This window comes from Trichosurus vulpecula, chromosome 5 (assembly GCF_011100635.1).
Source record: "Trichosurus vulpecula isolate mTriVul1 chromosome 5, mTriVul1.pri, whole genome shotgun sequence".
NCBI lineage: Eukaryota > Metazoa > Chordata > Mammalia > Diprotodontia > Phalangeridae > Trichosurus > Trichosurus vulpecula.
This window is the reverse complement of record NC_050577.1, coordinates 210,906,062-210,933,467: the sequence shown is the minus strand read 5'-3', so window position 1 is coordinate 210,933,467 and position 27,406 is coordinate 210,906,062. Positions and strand designations below refer to the sequence as shown.

At 36.6% G+C, this 27,406-nt stretch overlaps 1 protein-coding gene across 3 annotated transcripts in view; it reads left to right on the top strand.

Moving 5' to 3' along the window:
* The first annotated feature begins 6,980 nt into the window (after positions 1–6,980).
* TMEM117 (transmembrane protein 117) overlaps positions 6,981–27,406 on the top strand; it is a 218,274-nt gene continuing 197,848 nt past the window's right edge. Inside the window, exons 1-2 of one of the 3 annotated variants that reach the window (XM_036761974.1) lie at positions 6,981–7,166; positions 14,553–14,857. In XM_036761974.1, coding sequence (XP_036617869.1) covers positions 14,581–14,857 — 277 coding nt within the window. In that variant the 5' untranslated portion in view covers positions 6,981–7,166; positions 14,553–14,580. Of the gene's footprint in view, positions 7,167–7,320; positions 7,345–14,552; positions 14,858–27,406 lie in introns of those variants that run through there. The other 2 variants (XM_036761978.1, XM_036761976.1) reach the window with 2 other exon arrangements.

The window sequence follows — 27,406 nt, the reverse complement described above, 5'->3', positions numbered from 1 at the left end:
ACATTTTATTCTGTTTTTTCATTCTGTTGATTTTATTTTATCGCTTCTTGATATTTCATGGAGTAACTAGCTTCCACTTGCTCAATTCTAATTTTTAAAGAATTATTTTTTTTCATTGAGTTTTTGTATCTTCTTTTCCATTTGGCTGATTCTCCTTTTTAAAGGCCTTCTCTTCTGTGAATTTTTGTATCTCTTTTTCTATTTGGCCAATTCTGCTTTCTTCTCTTTATTGGATTTTTGTGCCTCTTTTACCATTTGACCTATTTTGTTGTTTAAGGCATTATTTTCCTCAGCGTTTTTTTTTATGCCTCATTTACCAAGCTGTTGACTCTTTTTTCATGATTTTATTGCATCATAGTAATTTATTTTCCTAATTTTTCTTCTACCTCTCTTTGATTTTTACAATCCTTTTTGAGCTCTTCCAGGAATTCTTTTTTTGGCTTGTAATGGCAAGCAAAGTTGGACTTTTGAGGGTTTTTTCTTTTGGAGTACTTCTCAGCACTAAGGCAAGCAAGTGCCTTTGATTGAGTCTTGTCTTTGTTTGAATCAAGAGTCTGATTGAATCAAGAGTCTTTGATGACCTGCTTAAGTCACAAGAAAGCCTAAGTCATATGAGTTTGAGTCACATGGTTGTGACATCCTCTGTGGGCTGACCCTGAAGAAGTGTATATATACTCTGAGTTTAGCTTTTTGCTTTGGGGGCTCACTCATTGGAAGAGTGTTTGTGTGATTCAGCTAGATGGGACTCTGGGTTGCCATTAAGGAGCCCTCCGGCTTTGAAAACCCAGATGTTGGGATTTCTCTTTCTGGTAACTATGTCTATATTGCTATGGACCAAAGAACTTGTGCTAGCATCCTTCCTGTGTGCTCATGTTATTGGCCTTATACCTCCATAGCAGCTGCTAGTAGTATTGTATAAAAACAATGCTTCCAGCAGCTGCAGGGGTGTAAGAACCCAACAAGACCAGCAACAAGAGAGGCCAGCCCAGGTTCTTTGGTCTGCTTTTCTATGGAAAGCAACTTTAAGGGGTTAACAGTCTCACTTTAATCAAATATCCATACGTCATTCGCTTAGTTCAGGGGGAAAAGCCAGCACCCTGAACTTATGAGCAAATACAAATTACAAACATACATTATATAAACAGAGCAAATAACACACAGGGATCAACAGATAGGCCTCTTATCTGTCTGACCAAATCACAATAGTTACCAGAAAAGCACCAATATCTGGGTTTCTCCAAAGCCAGGGGGCTCCCGCAGCTACCCAGAGCCTCCACACCAACCCTCTTCCACTGAGTGAAGCCCCCAAAGGCAAAATGCCAACCTCTGAGTTTTTATACCCTATTCAGGGTCACAGGGTGTCACAACATTTGACTCAAACCCATGTGACCTAAAAGGTTCTTCAGGGTCAAAGGGCATCACAAACGCGCAACTCAAACCCATGTAAACTAGGCTTTCCTTTGAGATAAGCAGGTCATCAAAGATTCCCAATTTAATCAAAGAAACAAAGGCTAGACTCATCAAATGCACTTGATTACATCAGTGCTCCAAAAGAGAAAACAGTAAAAAAGTCCCACCCAGCTTAACCTTATACATTTTTGTTACAGGGCCAAATGTGAATTCACAATCTTCTCGAGGCTTTGGATATAGCAGTTTTGACTTTGTTATCTTCTTCTGAGTTTATGTTTTGATAGTCACTGCCACTGTCAAAGTAACTTTATATGGTCAGTATTTTTTTTTCTTTGTTCATTTTTTGGACCTGTTTCTTGACTTTTAGCTTTATATTAAAGTTGGTCTTTCCTCCTGGGATGAAGGGTAACTGTCCCAAGGTACAGATTATTTTGTGTCTGTAAATTTTCAGTTCTTCCAAGGTGGTATGATTTAAGGAGAGGAGTGTTTACTACTCTCCTGGCCCAAGCTCTGGTCTGTGAATGAACACAAGCACTCTTTTCTGCCCTGGAATCATGACCAAGATCCCTGTTCTCCTATGGCTGCATGTTCTAGAAAGTACTGCTCTTCTTCACCCTGGGACTGCCACCCAAGACTGTGACCCAGATCTGAGTATGGGTAATGCAACAAAATCCTACACCCAGTGCCAGCAAAGGGACACCTGTAAGCTCCTTCTGAGCAGTTGTTTGACAGTCTGTGGGCTGAGAGCTTTGGCAGCCACTGTTGCCAATTGCATTGCCACCATGGCCTGCTGCTAGCTCGGTATAGTGTTGCCTGATGATGGCCTATACTCCATTCTCACTCCAGTGGGATAGACCTTTTCTGCCAACCTTCTAAGTTGTCTTGGGCTGAAAAATTGTTTTATCCCATTCTTTTGTTTGTTCTACAATTCCAGAATTCATTTTGTGATGTTATTTAAAGTTATTTGGCAGGGAATTTGGGAAGTGAGTGTCTGCCTTTTCTTTGCCATTTTGGCTCCCATCTCCAGACCATTTGGTGATTTATTATGAATCTTGTGGTAAGAATGGGGAATACTTTGGAGGGAGATAAGTGTTTGAAAGTGTGTAGCAGGGGCACTGGGTGTTTGTCAGTAATGTACCCTAAAGGTTGGTATTAATGTTTCTTTTTAATCTGATCTCAATCTACCTTTCTAACCTTATTCTCTTCTATATCACCATTATGCTCAGCCATATAAGATTGTCTCAGCATTTCTGGAGTTTATCTCCTTTGTTTTCCTGATTGATCATTTTTGTTAATGCTGTTTACTCTGAAATTCCTTCCTTTGTCCATTTGCCTCCTTTGAGGTCCACCCAGCTCAAGTGCCACTTCTTTTTGTAAAGCCCTCTTTGAAATCCAACTCTATGATTTCTTCCTCCTCTGAACACCCATAGCACTTCATATTTCTCATAGCATTTCTCATTTTTTGCCTTGTTTTATGGTTATGTGCTTGCCATATACAAAATTATAAGCTCACTGAGGGAAGCATTTTACACTTCTTTGTATCTCCTACATCACCTAATACAGTGTTTTGTGGTTGTCTTACTGAGTTTTTTAAATGAATGAATGAATGGCCTTTGTCTTCATAAATTAAGATTTAACAGATGGAGGAACCTCTTTTAATATTTGATGAGCTTCATCTGCATATGAAGGGTTGTAATAACAATGTTGCTAGCAGCTGCTGTGGAGGTGTAACACCAACAACAAGACCAACAAGAGCATACAGGAAGGATGCTAGCACAGGTTCTTTGATCTGCTTTTCTAAGGAAAGCAACTTGAAGGGGTTAATTACATATATCACTCACTTATTTCAGGGGAAAAAGTCAGCACCCTGAACTTCAAAGCCAATACAAACAGAAATTACAAACAGAGACAATATAAACAGAGCAAATAACACACAGAAATCAACAGACAGGCCTCTAGCTGTCTGACCAGGAAGTTACATATATAGTTATCAGAGAGAGGCACCAACATCTGGGTTTTCAAAGCCTGGGGACTCCGTGATGGCTACTCAGAGTCTTGTCTGGTCAAATCACATGACACTCTTCCAGTGAGTGAGAGCCCCAAGCAAAATGCTAACCACAGAGTATATGTACCCTTTTTCAGGGTCAGAGGGCATCACTACAATGTGACTCAAACTCATGTAACTTAGGCTTTCTTGTGACTTAAGCAGGTCATCAAAGATTCCTGATTCAATCAAAGACTTGATTCAAACAAAGGCAAGACTTAATCAAAGGCACCTGATCACCTTAGTTCTGAGAAGCACTCCAAAAGAAAAAAACAGCAAAAAGTCCCACCCTTCTTGGCATTACAAGGGTCTATGAATACCACTGAGTTGGTAGCTGAGACTAAGTTAGCCAATCAATCAATAAACATTTGTTGTGTACTTACTATTTTCTAGGCTTTCTGCTAAGCACTGGGGATACAAAAAGCAGCAGAAGACATTCTCTACCTTCAAGGAGGCTTCATTGTCTAACGAACAAAAGAAATGTCCTTTTCTTCTGCTTGACTTTGTCTCTGTGTGCTTGTCTCTGCCTCTTCATCTACATGAGAGACAAGAAAAAACTTAGGCTTTGAACGGTGGGGAACCTTGAATCCCAGAGCTCTTTGGTGATTATTAGGTGGTTAATTATTACCTGGTTTATTGTATAGCCTCCAGAGACTAAAATTTGGGAAGTATATATAATGCCTACTAAAATCTAGACTAGAGTCTAAAGAAAAGAAACTGCAAGGGCATTAGCCAGAATGACCTTGCTCTCTGTTCTAAAGAGCTTGACTCTCGGGGCTGAGAATTTCCTGCAGTGGAGATGAGAAACTTCTGTGGCCATGATGGGGTGATGGGGCCTGGACCCATAAAAGGAAAAAACCATGTCTTCGAAAGCAACCCAATCCCTGAAATTTCCCATATGCTTCAAAAGCCCAGAGCACTTCACCCACCCCAGCTCACCTAGATCACCTATTTAGGCTACTTGATATTCCTTTCACTGTTGCACCTGGCCTACCCCAGACTACTTACTACTCCTTAATCCCACCAGTTCCTTTAACTAAGCTTTTGTATATAAGCATCAGTCACATCCCCATTAAGTTGCAGGTTCACTAGGAACCCTGGCCACTTCTATTGGCCTTACAATAAACTTTGCTACTTGACTGGAAGATGTTTTGAGTGCATAAATTCATTCCAGGTGGACACTGCCCTCTACCCTGACATTTTGGGGCTCCCAGCAACCCCAAACTGTGTCAGCTAAGCCTCTGAGGAAACATGACCTTTTGTTGGTTACCTTGCAAACATTTCTCCCTTTTCCTGAAAGAGCTAGAGAAGGTAGGGTTTAAGCTAAGGAAATATGTCATCACCTGCTTTTCCCTGAGGAAGAAGTAGCTAAGAATTTCCAAGGAGTTAGACACAGTGAAGATTACAGTGGAGCAGCATCCATCAGAGCAACATCGAGAGACCAGTGTAGCAGCACCTGGCAGTCTCAGGCTGAACAGTTTTTAGCAGAGGGGATTACTTCATTCATAATCAGCCCTAAAAGAGTGCTGGGAATTGTTTTGGGCAGCATTTCTTTTATTCTTGCTTTATTCTCTAACTGGAACTTGAAATCACAGGCGACTCAAAGGCCTGGAAACTTACTATTGGTCACATATGTAATATAGATACGAAATTGGACAAGAGGTTGTTGTTTGCTCTTCATTTTTGAAGAGGACCGATGACATCACAGGTAATGTTTTGACTCAGAGCATGAATTGGATTTAAGTGAGGCAGAGCTGCACAAAGCTCTACTTTCTCTTCCAGAATCATTGAAGACCAGTGGCAGGACAAAAGTCAAGACAACTGGTGATAGTTTGGGATGCAGTAGATGACCCTGGCCTGTGTGTCAGCTAATGGAAAAGGTACAGAAATGAGAGATCAAGTGTGTTGTGTGAGGAAAGGGTCAACTAAGTGGCACAGCAAATAGAGCACTGGGCTTGGAATCAGGAAGGCTCAACTTCCTGAGTTCAATTCTGGCCTCAGATATTTACTAGCTGTGTGACCTTGGGAAAGTCACTTAACCGTGTTTGCCTCACTTTCCTCATCTGTAAAATGATTTGGAGAAGGAAATGGCAAACCACTTCAGTATCTTTGCCAAGAAAACCCCAAATGGGGTCATGAAGGGACATGACTGAACTACAACAAAAACGTGCTAGGTGCTGTGCTAAGTGCTGGGTGTACAAATAAGAAAAAGAAAGGCAGTCCTTGCCCTCAAGTAGCTAATGGAAGTGGTGAAGGAAAGAAAACCTCTAAAAGGAAAGTTAGCTTCAAAGTCCAGATCCCTGCTCTCTAGAAAGGAAAACTTTGGGAGGAGTTTAGTGCTCCACTCTCCAGCCCTCCAATCACAGGGGAGAGGAGGCTGAGGGAGTTGGTAAGGTGTGGAGTATCCAAAGGTGAATTATAGGCATGATGAAGAAATCATACCTTGTCCAGTAGCTGCAGACACCAGCAGGCTGGGGACAGAAACTGTCTCCTCTTTTCAAAAGTACCCTGAGTCATCAGCTCTTTTGGTTCACTAGCCAATTGGGAGCCTCTCAATAATGAGTCATACATTCTGAAAAGCTTTTCATCTCCGCTCCCCAGTTCCCACACAGTCTAGAGGAGGTAGACAGAGAATATCTTTCATTGCTCCGTACAATTCATATTACATATGGATAATGGTTATTTCATGGTAGCTTTAAAAGTAGCTGAATATTATATGTGTGCACCTACAGGAGCTGGAAGAAAAATAAAGGAAACTCCCTGGCCCCAAAAAGTTGTTCATCAAGTCTGTTAAGATATATCCTGTACTCATTAAAGTTTGTATAAAATGTGTAGAATACAGCCTAAAGTCAAGTATTTTTTTGAGATGAAGTATGTTAAACCAGCCTTTAGACTGATGAAGAGAAAAAGGAAAAAGGCTTATGTCCTAACAGAAAGAGCTCTAAGCTGAAGATGATGGTCTTAAAAAGGAATTCTTTATGGAAGGGGAGGTTGGGAGGAAGGGCACAATCAGCCTTGTCAGTCTCTGGACGAGAAGAAAAGTCAAAATACTTTAAGATAAATCTTTGCCTACCAAGTCTGATACAAAACACCAACCCAAACCCCATCAAATCATTAGCCTGTGCCTTTTTGCCCTTAAATAATTAGAGGAAGATCCATTTTGACCGGAGGCTGTTTAAACGCTGGCGCCTTTTTGTGCTGCTGCTGACCTGGTGGGCTATCAGCCCACCTGTCAACCCCCAGGACAAGATTCACCCATGAAGATGGAGCTGGCAGTACTTCTGAGGATTTCTACTAAAAGATAAGGTTATTGCTCAAAGCATTTGCTATGATGTCTCTCTTTCTAAATCCTTCAGTCGGCTCTTTATCTGTTTAGTTCTTTCTGCAGAGGCAGTCCTTGGAGAAGAGGAGAGTGGCGGGGCTCCGCAATGGTAGTGGTTTCCTGAGGGGTTGGAAGTGTCCAGTTGCGCCTCCACCGGGAAGAAGGCAGAGCGACTGGAATGTGTGGAGGGCGGGGGCGTGGGAAGGGGGGGAGCGGAGAGGAGGAAGAGGAAGAGACATGTTTTCAGCTGGCGATGCAGCGAACAGAATTGGAGGGAGCCTAGGTCACCCAAGCTGCAGCGTTTGTCCTTGTCGTAGTCTTCCCCTTCTTCCCCTTTATCGGAAAGCAAGCTGTGCCAAGATCGCCGAGGGAGAGAGAGAGATTTTTAAGGTCGGCCCTTATACCGTACGAGGCCTGGGGCTAGAAAGAAGGGCGTAGATGGAGGAGGCGGTGGGTGGGCCAAGCAGGTATTAATAGCGCTATGACCTAGGTGGCAGCTGGCTGCTACGGCTTCTGCAGAAGCAGTAAAATCCTCCAGGGCCTCCTCTCTTCTCTGCTCGCTAGCAAGGTAGACGACCCCCGGAAGAATTGCGATTTATTTTTAGTTTTCCAATATATCTTTCTCTTTGTTTCTGTCTCTTTCTCTTTTACACACACACACACACACACACACACACACACACACACACACAACCGGGTAAGTACAGTCTCCCCTGCCCGGCCCTCTCCACTCACAAGGTAAGCTGGGCTAGCTTCTCCTTATATTCAACTGTTGTCAAACTGCAGTGTGATTTGTCTGTGTCTCTCTGTCTCAGTCTCTCTCTCCTTCTGGTGAATGTGGATGTAATTGCATAACCTTAATCAACAAATTCAGATTCTTTTTCTTCACAGTTCTGTAGTGTGATGAATCAAGGCAGGGTCTCCGAAAACCTTTTTTTGGTTTGTACTTGGTAAGGGAGCTTACATCCGTATGCGGGATGTTGCCTCTGCTTAGGAAAACTTAGTGTGCTTGAAGGACCTTGAGCAAAATTGAGCCAAGCAAAGAAAAAAAAAAGCAATTTGAGCTCAGCAAAGAGGTGTTCATTTTTTGTTAATTAAATTTAGTAGGCTCATATGTGTCTCTTGAAAATCCTTCTTAATTTTCTTCTAGTATGTAAACCTGCTGGAACTTAAGGGGCTCCCTAACTTCACTGTGACTCATCTAAAACCATTTTTATATCTATTTAAAAAAAACCCGCAATGAACTATGGAAAATACCTTCAGTGTCTGTATTTAGGTTTGAAAACATGACTATTAAGATCATTCAGTAAGCATCTTTGTTACTTAAAAATACCAACTATAAGTGGATCTCATTGTGTTGTCCCAAGCCTGGAAAGGGCTATGGAAGCTATAGGATATATTTTAGGAAGTTCTTTTTGTAACAAATCCTGTCAATTAATGCCTTTTTTTTTGTTATAAATAATCCGTTTTTCCAGGAACTAATTTTTATTCTAAAATACTGACCTTTTGTCAGTAATATTTATTTCATTTTAACTTCTTCCCCCTTATTTAATAGTATCTAATTATAAAGTTTGGTGTTTTAGCTCGCTGTTTTTTCACATTGTGGAACACCACTGATTTCAGCAAAACTAAAATTTCAAGTAACCCTAAGCACAGTGGAAGATCCACAGTGGACATAAACAGGCTGCAGCAGGTTAGCAATGCTGACTTGCACCTGAAAAGTATTGTAAAACACAAAGGATAAGTGTCACTGGAAAAGGGCTTGACCTGAGAGACACCAGAAACAGCCAGAGTAGATCATCGGTATTACAAAGATACTAAAAGAACCAGAGGAAGACCTCCAGAATATTGAGTGAATCTTTTTGGGAGAATTTATAGAAAGACATGGATAAGAATCCCAGAGGATAGGTATGCAATGGGGGATTTCAGTTTGTTTCCTTGGAAAGAATTTCCCTAGGTCCATTAATTGATAGGGTTGAAATCACAGCTCCATCAATTTATAAAGACATTTCTGCACAGCCACTCTATATAATTAGAAACTAAGAATTGTTTGTTTCACTTTAAGTTGTCAGTTTTCTCAAGTTTTTAATGGCAGATAAAAGCTAGTTTCAGGAAACCTTGTTTTATTCATACACTGTCATTTTCTTTGGCAACTTTAATATATGTTTGATATGTGAGGAAACTAAGATTAAAAAAAATAGGTTAACCTCTTTGTCAGTGGTCACATATCTAGCTAATCTCATTTGAATTTGAAACTAGATCTTTCTGTGTTCAATATTATCCATTGCTATAAAGCTTCTTGATAAGCATTTAAAAAACCACTCAAGGAAAACTGTAAGCACTTTAAAAATGATGTTGACTTCCCTGTTTCAGACCCTATGAAAGTATTCACAAATATTTTTATATAACTACAAAAGATTTATTAATAATGTTTTAATAAAGCACTGCTTTGTTTTGTGGTCTTGTAAAAACATTTTAAACAAAAAAAACCATTTAGGCTATGAATCTATGATCAGGGAAATACTGAAGATGGGAATCACAGATGTGATTCTGTAAATGAAATAGAATTGTGATATTTGTTGAAAACTGCTTATATTTGCCTTTCATTGATTAATTTTAAAGGCTGTGTAGCTTCTCAAACTAGGCTAAAATTAAGGCAGAATTCTGTTTTGTCATTATTTAATCTTTGTTAAAATTCAGTATTTAAGATGCTAGACAGAACATAGATAATCATGTCTGTTCCCTCAACAGTAGGATGAGAATGATATACTAAAACCAACCTTCATTATTAACCTATTTAAACAAAATATTTTCTTTTTTTCTTCTTCATGCTACTCCTGTTTCAAAACCGATTTCCTCACCATAGATGGTGGCCTAAGTATCATATAATTTGTTTATTGCCTTTTGTGTCCTGACACCTTTCATGTAGGTACTTTCCCTGATTCTCCTCCCAGATACCACCAGGGACTTGCCATTAACATGTCATAGAATCATAGAGATATACCTGGAATGAAACTTATAAATCATCCCTCTTATTTTGCATCTGTGGAATTTGAGGCCCAGAGAGAGATGTTACGTGAGGAGCCCCAAATCATAGAATACAGTACAGAATACAGAATATAGGTACAGTAAGAATTTTAACCCAGGTGTTCTGACTCTGTCTTTCTCTCTTTACCTCTTGCTTTTCATCAAAACTTTTATCCATCCTTTCTCATTCTCCTCAAAGAACATATTTATTTCAATGAAAACAAAGGGCTTCTTTTTCAGATACTAAGAAGAATTGGTTTAGATTCCACCTCTAACACATACTGCTTGTACCAGTGACCTTCAGAGAATCACTGGAAAGTGAGGGGCTTGGATTTAACAGTCTGATGCCCCTTCTAGCCCTAGATTCATAGTCCTATCTATGTATATATTCTTGTTTGCAATCACACTCTCTAATGGTGAAAATTTCAGGCTGGGTAGTAGTGGGTAATCTCAAGGGATGAGGGACCTTAGGTAGAGCATGAAATAATACCATGGTTTGATTTTGCTCACCTTTTACTTGGCATTTGAGGATATATATATATATATATATATATATATATATATATATATATATATATATACACACACTCATATGTATACATATATACTCACATATATATAGACTCATATATATATACACATACATACATATATTTTGTTTTAAAATATACTAAGAAGCAAGATACCATATAAATACAAGGTTTTGTTATCTCTCTAAGACTAGGAATAATTTGAAGGTCTATCTTCATAATACACCAGTAGCGATAATTTTAAGTAGCATTGTATAAGATTTTCTAGTTTAAGGACTTTTGTTTGGTGCTAAATTAGGGACTATCAAAAATATAGCAGTATGCTTCACAAAATGTATGGCACCAATAGAAAACTACTTAAAGTCTCTGCAGAAAAAGTGCATAAGGTACTAAAATATGCTTGCATCCATTATATCATATGACCATTTGGTCATAAAAACTTTTAAATCAGAAGTATTAATGCTCTAAGGTAACATATGAAGCACAGATAGCTAAGAGAATCAGAAAAGTTGGAGTGATATCTTTTACATTCTAGAATAGAATTGTGCACACAGAATGTTCTTAGAAAATGTTTTTGATTATGTTTAGTTATGCTCTATCAAGACTAAAGACAACATTAGCAAACTAATGAATTATGGTCCTTTTTGCCCTTCTTATAATAATGACATGTAATGCTATATGAGAAGCAACATGGCATAGTAGATAGGGAGCTAGCTTCCAAGCCTGGAAAATTTGGGTTCAAGTCCTTGCCTATAATATATATTGCTTCTGTGACTCCGGGCAAATCACTTAGTTATTTCAATACTCTAGGGAACTCTCTAAGACTTAAGTTGCAGAGAAAACTGCGTTAGTAAAAATGAGTTTTCTCACCTGGGAATAAATGAAATCACAGGTCCAGTCTCTAATGCTACATATTTTGTGTTTAGTTCTTTATAGTTAAAAAAGTTTTATGTACATTATCTCAGTAATCCTTAAAAAAAAAACCTTAAATGCCACAAAATGGTTTTCAGAAAGAGCATTATGTATGTGTGAAGAGCATGGGATTTGGACAACAAAGGGTTCAAATTCTGATTCTGCTCCTTATTACTTGTGTGAACTTGGGTAAATCTATAGCATGAAAGGGTTTGATCAGGTAGTTTTTAAGGTCTCTTCCTTCCAGCTCTAATTCTGAAGTGAAATATTGCTTTCCTGCTAAGAAATGGGAAGTATACAAGTGCAGTCCTAGCACATTTTCACTTATTAACAGATCTTAATGATTCTGATAAAGGGAATTTTAGTTCAACCAAACAGCTTATTTTGTTGTTGTTGTTCAGTTGTTTCAGGCACATCTGACTCTTTGTGACCCTATTTGGGGTTTTCTTGACATAGATACTGAAGTAGTTTGCCATTTCCTTCTTCAGCTCATTTTACAGATGAGGAAACTTAGGTGACTTGTCCAGCTAGTAAATGTCTGAGGCTGGATTTGAATTTGGGTTTTCCCAACTTCAGGCTCAGTGTTCTATTTGCTATTATTAAAACCTACAAAACTGGAAAATATACTAGCAAAGAACTCGAACTGAATAATACTCATATTTGTATTGCACTTCTAAGCTTCCAAAGTTCTTTATGTACATTATCTCATTTGATGCTCACAACCTGGTGAAGTGAGTGCCACGGCTATTATACACTTTTATATGTGAGGAAACTGAGGCTCAGAGAAGGTAAGTGACTTGCCCAAGTTCCTTCAGACAGTATTTGGCAGGGCCATTATGCAAACTCAGGTTCTCTGATTCCACATCCAGGACTCTTTCGATTGTATGACATCCTGCTGACTATATGTGAAAAACCATTATGGATATAGCTGAGATACTGATAGTGGCAACTCAAGAATTATCCCATTGACCAAGAATGAACACAAAGTATGGTTGAGATTATTGTAATTCTAACAGGTAGAATATTCTATTAGCCAATAAACACTGAATTGTTATCACTGATGTATTTTAAGGAGACAAATATTAACGTTATTGCTTAATTTGATACTGTACTGGGGGGAAAAAGGGAGGAGGGAGAGACCAGAAGACAAGACCATATGTAGGCAACTTTGTGACTGCATGATTATAGCTCTCTTTGAACCTGAGAAGTAGTAGCAAGTGAAAGTATCACCATAAACTCTTCTCATTGGAACTAGTTCTATGATAAAATTTTTTTCCCAAAGACAAGACTATCACTAACACATGAAGGAAGCAGGTCAATATTTATACTTTGGCACATCTGCAAATTCTTTTTGAAAATCAGATTATTTGGGGTTTTGTCAGATTTATTAGCTCTTTTCTGACTTGGCTTCCCTGCATGTGAGTAGAACAACAAATACAGCTCCTGAGGTCTCATGGTGGGTGACATCTTCCTGACTAACATAAAACAGGTGCAAGGCTATTCTCAGCACATTTTCTACCCTTGTTTGATTCCACCTGTATGTTTTTATGAAATTGCTTTGAAGGCTTAGCACATTATTATATGTTAATAATCAACTTAGATAGGAATACCAAAGCCCTTTGTAAATTAACATAAGTTAACTTATACATAAATTATGAAGATAGACACCATCGATAAGTTTTATTCCATTTAGGCACATATTGAGTAATGCCTTACCAGAGAATAATGTCACAAAGGCCAGATGATTTTTAGCTCACCTGATACCACAACTTATACAGATAGTAAATTTGAGATATAAACTTCTGCTTCTTTTCCTTGTGTCATCGGTGACGTGTAACAGTTATACATGATAGCAGCTAACATTTATGTAGTGTTTAAAGGCTTGCAAAGCACTTTACACATATCTGTTATCTCATTTGATCCTGAAAACAATCCTGTCAGGTAGGTACCATTAGCTCCATTTTACAAATGAGGAAATTGAGGCAGAGAGTTTAAGGGTCTTGTCCAGAATCATAGAACTAGTATATATCTGAGGTAGGATTTAAATTCTGGTTTTGACAACTCCAAATCCAGTACTTTACCCACTATGCCACCTAAGTGAAAACACAAAGTCATAAATGAGATGCTGCAAGAGTGTCATAATGCTATTACTAAACCATAGTCATGGAGAGTCAGTGTGCTATACTGGAAAGAGGATCTAGAATCAGAAGTCTTAGGTTAGAGTCTGAGCCTTGCCACTTATTTTACTCCAAAGAAATCAGGCTTTTTGGTCATCAGTTTCCTCATGGTTAAAATACTTGTAACATCTATCTCAGGTTGTGAAGATCAAGTGACATAATATACTGACAGCACTTTGTAATTACAAAAGATTATTTAAATGCAACAAGGAGCAGCTTCAGCAGTGCACTAAAATGATGCAATTTCAAGCTAGTGGCTGGAATAATCACTTCTTGAAGCTGGAAGGCAACAACAGCATTACATAAATTTTCATGGATAGTCCCATTCAATTTAAATAAAACTTTTGTGTCTTTCATATAACAAAAAGTAAATGATAGAATAACCAGATCCATCTCTAGTGGCCATAGCCATTAACCAAAGGATGTAGGCCTGCAGCTAGTCAGGCTGTAGGACTGGGAGTAAGGGTAGGCAACAACGTAGGGAACAAGAAAGGAGGATGCATTGAGAGGAATTTTATAATATTTAAAATTTTTTTTATTAGTGTATAATTTAAAATGCTAGACAATCTTGCATGTAGGCAAAACTATAACTAGGACAGAGCAACTATGGCTTTGCTCAGGGTACAATAGTTTAACACTTGTAATCCTTCACTGCTCAGCTGAATTTGTCTTGATAATTTTTTAATGTTGTGAATTACAAAGTTGATTTTAAGACTTGAGTATAGGGACTTTTTTGGGATTAGTCAAATTCCATAGAAGAGGCTCAAAGCCTCTGGAGAGTGGTATGTAGAGAGGAACATCTTAGAGAGTAGGGATGAAGAGTAATGCAGGTGTATTTTAAATTTTAGTTTATGACATGTAAAAACTGGGTTCACTCTTTATGACCAAGGAGCATCAGCAGTTTTATTATTTGCTGCTGATCCTTGACCTCAAGTTCTGCCCTCATGTTGAAGGAAAGTCAGGTGTTAGATGAGGAAATTGAGTTCTCTTGATGGTAAGACCATAGATTAAAAGTTGAAAGAAACCTCGGAGGTCATCTGGTCCAACCCCCACATTAGATTCAAATTGACATAATTTGAGGTAAAATGACCTTTTGTTTTTTTCTAACCATATGTACTTTCCTCACACAGGAAAACTACTAAACTGAGATTCTGAAGGATGGGTAAAGACTTCCGGTATTATTTCCAGCATCCATGGTCTCGATTAATTGTGGCTTATCTGGTGATCTTCTTTAACTTCTTAATATTTGCGGAGGATCCTGTCTCTCACAGTCAAACAGAGGCCAATGTTATTGTTGTTGGAAACTGTTTTTCATTTGTAACCAATAAATACCCTAGAGGAGGAGGCTGGAAGCTCTTGAAAGTGCTTCTATGGCTACTTGCAATTCTCATAGGACTAATAGCTGGCAAATTCCTGTTCCATCAGCGTTTGTTTGGTAAGTACAATAATACACGAAATGAAAAAGTGCTATCTAATTTTTGACTTCCAAAACATAACATTGTTAAAACTAAGTGACAAATGAAGTGCATTGTAGTTGCATAGTAGTGCATTGTCCTTGTATTTTCAGTTGTTCTGCACAATTGCTACAAGGTTCTTTAGATGTTTTCTGTTTAGTGGTATAGTTTATTTAACTCTTAGTTCTTTAGCTTCTAAAAGTGGTTACAGAACTAAAAATTTCCTTGGTTTTGGTTGGTAATCTTATTTTTAGAAAAAAAGTAGTTGTTTTTCCTTTGAGGTACCATCAGGTAATTGTTTTTTGTGGGTTGTGGAAAAGTTTAAAGAGCAACAATTCTTACCAAGCCACATTCTCCTTAAAGTAACTCACTGGTTAGCTGTCTCCCATATCAACCAAACATATGATTGGAGAGGGACCTAAAATTAGAAATTCTGCTCATTTTCCTATCCATTTTTAGGTTGTTTTTTTTTTTTAAGGATTTTTGTGTTGTGCAGTCATTAAACAGGTTTGTTTTGCCAATAATCAAGTTAATAAATTCAGAGAATCAGGATTGTAGATTTTGCTAGAAAAGGCTTTATGGGCCATCTGATCCTCATTTTGCCTGTGAGGAAACAGCCCCAGAGGTACTAATTAATATTCTCTAAGTTCACACCATGTCACAGTCAGAATTTAAATCCAATTCCTCTATTTTCAAAGCCTTTCATAAAGAGCAAAACTAGAAACTATTTAGCATTAATTACTTTTTAAAGTAAATGGAGGACCCCTTAATCTCAGGTACAACTTTCAGTCATAATGATGAGTTTTTTGTCTTATTAATTACTGTATTCTGATGAGTCATGCCTGTGTAATAAGTCTATTTTGTTAAAGTCACATTTCAATAATCACTTCCATTTTAACTCTTCTGGTACAATTAATTCAGCCCTTGAAAATTTATTCTAGGCTTCAACTAAAATGTATTTAAGAAGTTACTTTAAAGGACTAAAGTAAGCTTGTTTTTTGCTGTTTGTTTTACAAGTTACTGCTTTGACTTGCTTTATTCTGTTTAGCTGATGTTTCTTAACTCAATTCCTATCCCTAACCCCCAAAACCTATACCATAACTCATAAGATTATATTGCACATAGAATAGTAGCATTCTTCCAGCATTTATGAGAGGAAGAGAACCAGGACCATTGTATTTTCAGTAACTGGTTTCTAACATGCTCAGAAAAGAACCGGAAAGACAAAAAGCAATCAGGAACCTCCAGCCATTTGGGCAGACACATACAGCTCATCTCAGGCTTCTCCTGCAAATCATAATTTTCTGCTTCTCATTTGGGGATGTGGGAGAACAGGAGAGAAGTCTCCAAATTTCCCCTCCATTGCCTTATTGAGCTCTGATCTGCATGTCGAAGGGAGAGAAATTGATCGAGAAAACCGAAAGGGGAAGGAGTTAGAAATATTTCGCAGCTTGCATAGATAAGGGAGATAGCTCTTCTGTTCTCATGATGTTGGATGCAGTTTCAGTTACTGAGTTATAGAGGACACCTTTGTATCCTCTCAGCAAGTCACCAAGACTATTGCTATGACAAAAGTCTATTCTTTATCAGTTGATTTGGAGCTTACCTCATCAATACCCCTTATATGATTGAAAAAAAAATTTTTTTCCCATACACATTTAGTACAATGGCCGGTTGTTGCAGGAATTATCACATACAAAGCCAATAATAAAATAAAATAATTAACTGTATAGTGCTTACTGTGTGCCCTGCAGGCACTATGATAAGTGCTATATAAATATTATCTCACATGATCTTCACAACAATGTTGAGAGGTAAATACTCTTATTATTTTTAATAGTATTTTATTTTGTCCCCAGTTACATGTGAAGAAAATTTTTAGCATTCATTTTTACAAAATTTTGAGTTCCAGATTTTTCTCCTTCCCTCTCTTCCCTCCCCTCTTCTGAAAATGGTAGGCAGTTTGATATAGTTTATACATGTGCTATCATGTAAAAATGTTTCCATTTTAGTCAGAGTTGTGAAAGAAGAAACAGATAGAAATGAAAAAGAGATAGGATAAAGTAAGTGAAAAAATATGCTTTGATCTGCATTCAGAGTCCATCAGTTCTTTGTCTGGCTATGGATAGCATTTTCTTTAGTGAGTACTTTGTCTTGGGTCATTGTGTTGCTGAGAAGAGCTAAGTCATTCATAGTTGGTCATCATACAGTGTTGCTGATACTGTGTACAATGTTTTCCTGGCTTTGCTCATTTGACTTTGAATCAGTTCATGGAAATCTTTCCAGGTTCTTCTGAAATCTGCCTGTTCATCATTTCTTATTGCACAATAGTATTCCATTACATTCATATACCATAGCTTGCTCAGCCATTCCCCAACTGATAGGCATCACCTCAGTTTCCAATATTTTGCTACCATGAAAAGGGCTGCTATGAATATTTTTGCACATGTAGGCCCTTTTCCTCTTTTTATGATCTTTTTGGGATACAGACCTAGAAGTGCTATTGCTGGATTCTCAGAGGGTGTGCAAGTTTGGTTACCCTTTGCAGATAGTTCCAAATTGCTCCTCAGAATGACTGGATCAGTTTATAACTCTATTAACAGTGCACCAGTGTCCCAATTTTCCTACATCCCCTCCAACGTTTATCATTTTCCTTTTTTGTTATCTTAGCCAGTCCGATAGGTATGAGGTAGTAGCTCAGAGTTGTTTTAATTTACATTACTCTAATCAAAAGTAATTTAGAGCACTTTCTCATATGTTTATATATAGCTTTGATTTTTTCATCTGAAAACTGTCTTTGACCATTTATTAAGTGGGGAATGACTTATATTCTTATAAATTTGACTCAGTTCTGTATAGAAAACAACACCTTAGAAAACAGATTTGGCCAAATGAAAAAAGAGGTACAGAAATTCACAGATGAATATAACTACTTAAAAAACAGAATTGATGAAATGGAAAAAAAAAGATGTGAAGGCTCACTGAAGAAAATAATTCCTTAAAAATTGGAATAAGGGACTCAATAAGGTTAAGCTGTTCACCTTTCTATATGGGAAATAATGCATGTATCTTCTAAGAACTTTATTAGGGCAGTTAAAAGGATTCTACATAGAAAGAGGGTCCAGGAGTGAGTCAGTTATGTAGGGATAATGTAAAAAAGATGGTTAGTTGGGAAAGAAGGATCCCCTAGGAGAGGGAGGAAGGGAGAAGAAGAATGGGAAAAATTATCTCACATAAAAGACATGTGCAAGGAAGAGCCTTTACAGTGGAGGAGAAAATAGGTGGGGAGGGGTCAATGCTTGAATCTTACATCTAAATTGGTTCAAAGAGGAAATATGTATACGTACATATATATGTATACACACACACACACACACACACACACACACACACATGCACACACTTAGTTGCTAATAGAAATCTATCTTACCTAACAGGAAAGTAGGAGGGGAAGGGGATAAGAGAAAGGGAGTCAGGTGACAAAAGGGAGGGTAAATAAAAGAAGGCAGTGGTCAGAAACAAAAGAGACTTTAGAGGAGGAACAAGATAAAAGGAGAGAGAGAGAAAGATAACAGAAGAAAATAGAAAAGAGGGAATTGTGCAGTTAGTAATCATAACTGTGAATGTAAATGGGATGAACTCACCCATAAAATAGAAGCAAATAGCAGAATTGATTAGAAACCAGGATCCAACAATATGTTGTTTACAAAAAGCACACTTGAAACAGACACACAAATACGGGGTTAAAATAAGGGGCTGGAGCAGAATCTATTATGCTTCAGCTGAAGTTTAAAGGACAGGGTTAGCAATCATGATCTCAGACAAGGCAAAAGCAAAATAGACTTAATTAAAAGGACTAAGCAGGGAAACTACATCTTGCTAAAAGGAACCATAAAAAATGAAGTAATATCAGTACTAAATATATTTCCACCAAATAACATAACATCCAAATTCTTAAAGGAAAAGTTAAATGAATTACAGGAGAAAATAGATATGAAACTATGTTGGTGGGAAAACTCAGATTTCTCTTCTCAGAGCCAGATAAATCTAACCATAAAAGAAATAAGAAAGAAATCAAGGAGATGAATTGCATCTTAGAAAATTTAGATATGATTGACCTCTGGAGGGAATTGAATGGGGATAGAAAAAAGTATACCTTTTCTCAGCTATACATGGCCCCTTCACAAAAGTTGACCATGTATTAATGCATTAAAAACCTCAAAGCCAAATGCAGAAATGTTAAATGCATCCTTTTCAGACCATGGTGCAGTAAAATTTTTATATTCCATGAAGTCCTATGGAAGCATAGATTAAAAGTAAATTGTAAAAGTGAATTAAATAAAACTGAAAGTAGGACAGCCATTGAGCTAATAAATATAACTAGCAACTTATTTTATGAAAAAAATCCAATAAAATAGACAAATTATTTGTTAATTTGACTAAAAGAAAGAAAGAAAACCAAATTAATAGTATCAAAAATGAAAAGGTGAATGAACTACCAACAAAATGAAATTAAATCAATGATTAGGAATTATTTTGCTCAATTATGTGCTAGTAAAACTGACAATCTAAGTAAGGTAGATAAATATTTATAAAAAATATAAATCACTCATTAGCAGATAAGGAAATACAATAGTTAAATAATATGATGTTTAAAAATTTGAGAGATGTAATTTCTGGGTATCTTAATCATTTTACTAATGAGGCCAGCATGTTTATTAATATAAGAATGGTCATTTGGCCATGTATCTTAGGCCAAAGAGCCCTCGTGGCAGTGGATTTACAGTTTATATGCCCTTTGAAGAGTAGGTGTTTCTGAAGGGTGGCAATCAACTGATTGGTTAACAGTGAGAAAATGAATATTATAGTGAGAGATTGGGCTATATTATAATTCAGGTCTTGGGGTCTGTGACTTGAATCCTCTACGTCTTGATCAAAGAGACTTCTCAATTTATCAACACTTCCCCAGACCTGTCTGAGCAAACACAATGAGCAGGAATGTTACCATTAGCCCAAACTTAGAATTTCTTTTGCTGTTCGATTAGATCTTGGCCTGGGTAAATCTTTGCCTACGATTTCCCACACTGGTTGGTTTCTGGACGAGGAAGTAGAAAAGGGGAAAAACCTTGGTCCTAATGCAATAATTAGTTATTAAATACAAGAGGGAACAATCATTTCTCACATATCTCATTTGATTCAATTGAGAGACAAAGTCTACTCAATGAATCACTAACTGACATGATGAATACTTCAAGTGTTCTCAATCATGGGGCTTATGATGGGTAACAATGAGGGGAAGAAGAGGAGAAATTAATTAGCGCATTGATAAAACCAAAGCAGGCAGTCCCCTTTAGTAAGTAGAACTTACAGATAAAAGATGCAAAAGGAAAAAGTGAAGAGTAAAAAAAAATTGTTCAGTAATCAGAGCTTCAGGTGGATTCAGCCCTCAAGGATCACATATCATAGATAACAAGTATTGATTGTAATCTCACATTGGTAAGAGTAAAAGATTCTTCACAGAAAAATCATAATTTATCTTCGTATAACTAGGACTCACGGTAAATAGATGCTTTTCCCCCCTAAGTTCAACATTAGACAAATGATTTTGCTTTAACATGCTTGGTAACAAACAACAAAAGATGTGGAATGGGATGTATAAATATAATAATCCCAAATTGTATGCAGAGAACAAATTATATGAAAAGTTGTCTAGGGTAAAACATTCAGTTATCAACCATGTTCAAATGGACATAAACATAAGACTACTACTCTCAGGGAATATCTTTAAGGTGAACCTTAAGTAGTTTGCACTTATTTCAGAACATGTACTACACACAGGTTCTAATCCCAGATTAAATATCAAACATAAGTCAAATCATATTTCCCATTAAAGTAACACAAGATAGCTCATAAGTTATTGCTTTCCACTAATATAACTAACTGTACTGAAATCCTATTCCTTAAAACAAAAACAAAAGATGTTTCTGACTTTAACCTCACGATGTAATAGATTCACATCTTTGTTTCACAAACTTCTGTACCTTTGTCTAATTATGCTCATATTATTCTGAAAGAATGAGATACTTCAGGAACTGAATCGTCTACATATGACAAGTTCAAGAACTAATTTAACCCTTGCTTAGGCCATAGAATGGCTAAAATTTCAGATCAAAGTAGCAAGATCTTTCATACCTATGGCTTGTTACAGTAATCTAGATGGCTTAATATTAGTGTAATAACTAATAGATTCAGTTTTGCAATAACAAACTTCCACTGTTTGCTTACCCTGATAATAGAAATTTGAGTTATAAGCAGGGACATGGTTATAACAGCACGAAAACTGGTCCTCAAGGCCTACACCACTATAAATAGCCTAGCATGTGGAACCAAGTGGACAGAGTTCTTGAATGGGAAAATGAATTAAGAAGAGTACAGCTTTAGTTTTCCCAAGGTAACCTCCCAACCTTATTTTCAGGGACAGATATTCACTAGCCTTAGATCTCAGATGTTGCTTGTATTGAGCTGCTGACTGCTGGGCATTCCAAGGACACAGCAAACTTAAGCATGAGACTCAGAAAGAATGCTGAGGGTCCTGAAAAGCTTTCTCCTCAAACAATAAAGTCTCACTAATCACAGTAGGAGTGGACACAATTGTTATCAATAATATCAAATTAGTGCAATAAATTGGCTTATAAATGAAATTTTTCAGGCCTTCTATAGATTACACAAAAGACCTTTACTTAAACATGTACACAAGAGATTTTTTTACTTAAACATTTCTTCTAAAGGTATTTCTCAAAAAACAGCTTTAAATTTGTCCTGATGTTAAAAAGATAATCACTAAATTTTCATGAAGTAAATTAGTTGGAAACCTCTAAACTCACAGATATCTTTCTCTTATTCAACCTTACAGAAAAAATGAATCTTTAAAATGGGAATTTATCAAAACTAAGTTGGTTTAAAATGTTCTTAATAAATATATTTTATAACATAATATAATATTATATAATATATAAATAAATCACTCCCCAAAGTATCATAAACAAAATAAATTCCTAATCATCACAAATTCCTAAGTACCACCCCATCTCTAGTCAAAAGGTATTTGCAGTGGGAAGGAGATTGTTTTTCTAAGCCGAGAAATATAACCAATTAAATTAGCCTTATCATAATAATAAAGTTTACCAGGCCTTTAAAAATGTACTCAATATCATTTTCTTCCTTTTCCTTTTCCTAGACTACAAATTCAACTTAATATAAATATATCACTAGTCATCAAGAAAATGATTATATTTTAGAAAACTGCAGATAGTGAATATGTAATAGTTCACTTAAACCGCTAGAAAAACAACACTGGCCAATTGCTGTAAACCTCCAAATTAACATATATATATGCGTAAATATGTGTGTATATGCGTATGTATGTATGTGTATACGTATTTAGTATTCACTCCTTAAAGCAAAATGAATCTTTAAGAGTGGAGTTTAAGACCAAGTTGGTTCAAAATATATAAAAAACCTCACAAGTGGACGTCATAACAATAACTCCAAATGACTTAGTTAACAATCTCATAATTTTCAAAAGTGATAGCCAAATAATTTTAGATGAAACTTTTATAATATAGGCAAAACTGGAAGCTTAAGTTCTTAATTACAGTATTTCAGACTATTATATGTTATATTATATATATATGTATATATTATATAATAGTAGTGCTGATAAACCCACCTAACAGCTTTCTCACTGTGTTGGCAATCCAAATGGACTCTTAGCACTCAGTTTAACCAAGTGCCCTTGAAGAGTTTGGCCTTTGTTTCCTTGATTAGATTGGGAGTCCTTGGTGACCTCCTTGCCTCAGGGGAGGGCCTATTTTACATGGGTTTGAGTGACATGTTTGGGACATCAGAGGCTTTTAGACCACGTGGGTTTAAGTTGCCTCTTTGTGACAATTTCAGGTCATGTGGGTGAGTCGCCTGTGTGACTCACCCTTGACTGTGAAAAAGATATAAAACCAGGGGTTGGCTTTCTCTTTTTCAGAGCTCTTACCCACAGCCATGGTGGCTCGTGTGACTCTGGGCCAGCTCTTGTTATGAGCTCTCAGGCTGAACTTAGATGTTGGTAACTACGAATTGTATTTGGTCTGTCAATGTTTGTAATTTGTTTGTATTTGCTCTGAAGTTCAGGGTGCTGGCTTTTTCCCCTGAACTAAGTGAATGGTATTTGTATGCTGGATTAAAGTGAGATTGTCAACCCCTTAACATTGCTTTCCTTAGTAAAGGAGATCAAAAGAAACTGGACTTTGGCAGCGTTCTTGTTGTTGGGCTTGCGTTGGTCTTTCACCCCCACAACAGCTGCTAGCCAGATTGTTGATACACTCACCCAAACTAACCTAATCTAACAACATCCAGATTATAAGATAAATTGCTTTTCTAACAACATAACTGGAACAATAGTTTACCAACTTACACTATGTAGGAAAATTTAGAAAAATAACAATACCATGAATGATATCATGTATTTGAAGCTTGAAACAAAACCCATTACCAATCAGGTGGCCGCAATTTAGCTGAATGCATTTCTAAATTGCCTTACACAGAATATCATTCTTCTCATCACCATTGGCAGTATATACTGATCACAACTAAAACTCCATATGAAGTTATCAAGTATGAAGCAATTACATCTAATTAAAGAAATAATAAAAATAGTTAAGATAATTTCAATGATTTAGCATTCTATTTTATGCAAGGGCTGTTTATTCCAAGCATTTTATATTATGAAGTCACTATTTCCAGCTAATCTACTGCAAAAGATTTTAAAAGTTGTAGTGTGTAACAGAGTCTAATCTACCCCAATCATCACACTTCCCTTACTCCTGGCTTACTTTAATTCCCAGCTAAAATTCTGTCCTTTACAGAAAGCTGTTCCCAATCCCTCTTAATTCTAGTGCCTTCCCTCCATTAATTTTCTATTTATTCTGAATACAGATTGTATGGTTTGTTTTTGTTTCCCTCATTACATTGCGAACTCCTTGAGGACAGGGACTGTCTTTTGCCCCCTTTTGAATCCCTCAATGCTTAGCACAGTATCTGTGCTTATTGATTGATTAATTGACCATTTGTCAATTGTGAAATGGCTCTTATTCTAATAAATCAGTTCCTTATATATCTAGAAATGAGACCTTTGTACTCTGATCAATAGAAAGATCCAACATAATTCAAAAGGATACATAATGAAAAAATGTTACCCACCTTCAGAGAGAGAGAACTGATGAACTGTGAGTGCAAAATGAAGAATATTTTTCTTGCTTTCTTTATTTTTCTTGCTGTTCCCCCTTGCAAAATATGACTAATATGGAAATATGTTTTGCATGATTTTACACATATGACTGATATCATATTGGGAGAGAGAGTGTATTGATAATGTATTTTTTGCTTAACTTGAAAATCTTCCCCATCCATTAATAGGTCTATGTGACCTGCTTACATTACAGGAAGCCTAAGTCACATGTAGTGGAAAGAGCTTGCTGAACAAGTGGAACAGGAAGGATGGAGCAAGAAGTGCTCAGAGCAGTTAGAGCTGCAGGAGGGAGAGCAGGCAAGCTAGCTGTGCTGGGTGTTTGCGGGAAGGCCTGGGGAGGGGGGAGGAGAATGGCTTTGGGATGGAGCTGCCCTCTGTAGTGATAATGTGTATTAACTTCTTTGTTGCTATGATGCATTCAGCTTACTGGTGTTGGGATTTGGCTTTCTGGTGTCTGAGTAAATGTTTTGCTTCTGTCTTCTATATAGAGAGTCTATTATATTTTGTGATTCAGAACTATGCTGGCATAATCATAGTAATAGTGACCACTGTGATTATCGCCTTGGCAATACAGAGGGTAAAAAGGAGAGAGAGAATTTGGAACTCAAAATTTAAAAAGGAAAGTTAAAAATAAATAATAGAATGAAATGTAAAAAAAAAAAAATGAGACTTTTATTAGAGAAACGTGCGGCAATTTTTTCCCCTATTCATTTCTTTTTTCAATTTTAGAAGGATTAGTTTAGTTTGTAGAAAACATTTTTAATTTTATGTAATCAAAATAATCTATTTTACTTTCTATGATTCTCTGTAACTAATTTGGTCAAAATCATATTCATAGATCTAATAGGTAATTGCTTTTATGTCTAAATCATATATTGATGTGGATCTTATCTTTGTATAAAGCATGAAGTGTTAGTCTAAATCTAATTTCTTCCAAAGTTCTGTTTAATTTTCCTAGCAGTTTTTATTAGATGGTGAGTCCTTATCCAAGCAGCTAGGTTCTTTATGTTTTATCAAATAATAGAGTATTAGATATATTTGCTTCTGTATACCTAATCAGGCATTGTACCTAATTGGTTCCACTGATGGATCACTATTTTTAAACTAATGTCAAATTTATCAAATGGTAGTCAAGTGCTGAGCACAGTGCCTGGCACATAGTGAGCATTATATAAATGTTAGCTATGATGATGATAATAATGTCTCTCTTTATGTCTAACTTTTCTAGACATTTGGAGCTTGTCTTGGTGTGTGCTATGAGATGTTGGTCTAATTTTAGTTTTTGCCAGACTGTTTTTTAGTGTTTCCATTAGTTTTTGTCAAGTAGTGAATATTTGTACCAGTATCTAGAATCTTTGGTTTTATAAAACAGGTTAGGCTACTATGCTCATTTCCTTCTGTGAGAAACATGCTGCTCACTCTAGAAAGAACAATACTCATTGTGAAGCCAGGAAAATTCTCATTTTCTTTTCATTTATTTTATATTCCTAGTGAATGGGTAACTCCATAATGGAGTACACTTGCTCAGACAAATGCAAAGCTTTTTATGTGCTGTTCCCAATTTGAATTTCCCCCTTGCTCTCCATTGGCTAGATGCAATTCCTGGACTGCCCACTTCATGTTCTCCTCCTTTATATGTTCCCCCCTCCCTTTTCATGAATTGCATGTGTAGTCAAATTAGCTTGCTCCACCCTGGGGGTGTGTTGGATAATATTAAACAGCTTGTTAAGCATGCGTACAAGTTTGTGACCTTTTACTTGATCAGAAGCCTGTTTCTTCTTGGTCACAGCTCTGATTACAACCAGTCACTTCTGACTTATGCCTGTTATCACTAATCCTGTGAAACAGAATTCCTTCTTTTGTTTCCCAAAATTCCTTTCTTTTGTTAGTATATTTTGTACTAATCAGCCTCTTTATTTCTTAACCTGTAAATAGTCATTTAATTACTATTCTGTTGCATAATTTAACATCTGGTAATATTAATACTCCTCTCTTCCTACTTTTTTCATTAAATTTCTTGATATTCTCGACCTTTTGCACATGGAGATAAATTTTGCTATAATTTCTTCTAGCCCCGTAAGATAATACTTTGGTAGTTTGATTGGTATGGCACCGTACAAGTTAATTAATTTAGGTAGTATTGTCATTTTTATTATGGTATGTTAGCCTAGCCATGAACATTTCCTATTTCTCCACTTACTTAGATCTATCTTTATTTGTGTAAAAAGTGTTTTGAAATTGTGTTTATATAGTTCCTGTATGTGTTTTGGCAACTAGACCCTAAAGTATTTTGTACTTTTGTAGTTATTTTAAGTGGAATTTCTCTTTTTATTTCTTTGTTCCTGTTTAATTTTGGGGGTTAATGTAAAGAAATGCTGATAATTTTTTACATGTTATTTTAGTTTTTTTTCTCAATTACATGTAAGCACATTTTTGAAATTATATTTAATTTTTCTCCATTACACATAAACAAAAATTTTAAAAATTCATTTAAAAAACTTTTGAGTTCAAATTCTCTCCCTCCCTTTCTCCTCTTCCTTGAGAAGGCAAGCTATTGATATAGATTACACATGTGCAGTCATGCAAAACATTTCCATGTTAGCCATGTTGCAAAAGAAAACACAGACCAAAAAAGAATAATAAAAAAGTATTGGTCAGTCTGTATTCATATGCCATCGGTTCTTTCTCTGGAGGTGGATAACATTTTTCATTATAAATTCTTCAGAATTGTTTTGGATAACTATATTGCTGAGAATAGCTGTCATTCATGGTTGATTATTGTATGACGTTGCTGTTACTGTGTACAATGTTCTCCTGGTTCTACTCATTTTACTTTGTATTGGTTCATGTAAGTCTTCCCAGGTTTTTCTGAAAGCATCCTGCTCATTATTTCTTATAGTGCAATAGTATTTTTATCACTATCATATACCACAATTTGTTCAGCTATTCCATGATAGATGGGCATCCCCTCAATTTCTAATTCCACACTGCCACAAAAAGAGGTGCTATAAAAATTTTTGTCCGTATGGGTCCTTTTCCTTTTCTTTTGGTTTCTTTGGGGTACAGACCTAATAGCGGTATTGCTGGATCAATGGTATGCACAGTTTTATAGCCCTTTGGGCATAGTTCCAAATTGTTCTCCAGGATGGTTGGAGCAGGTCACATTTCCATCATTAGTGCATTAGTGTCCCAATTTTTCCACATTCCCTCCAGCCTTTGTTATTTTGCT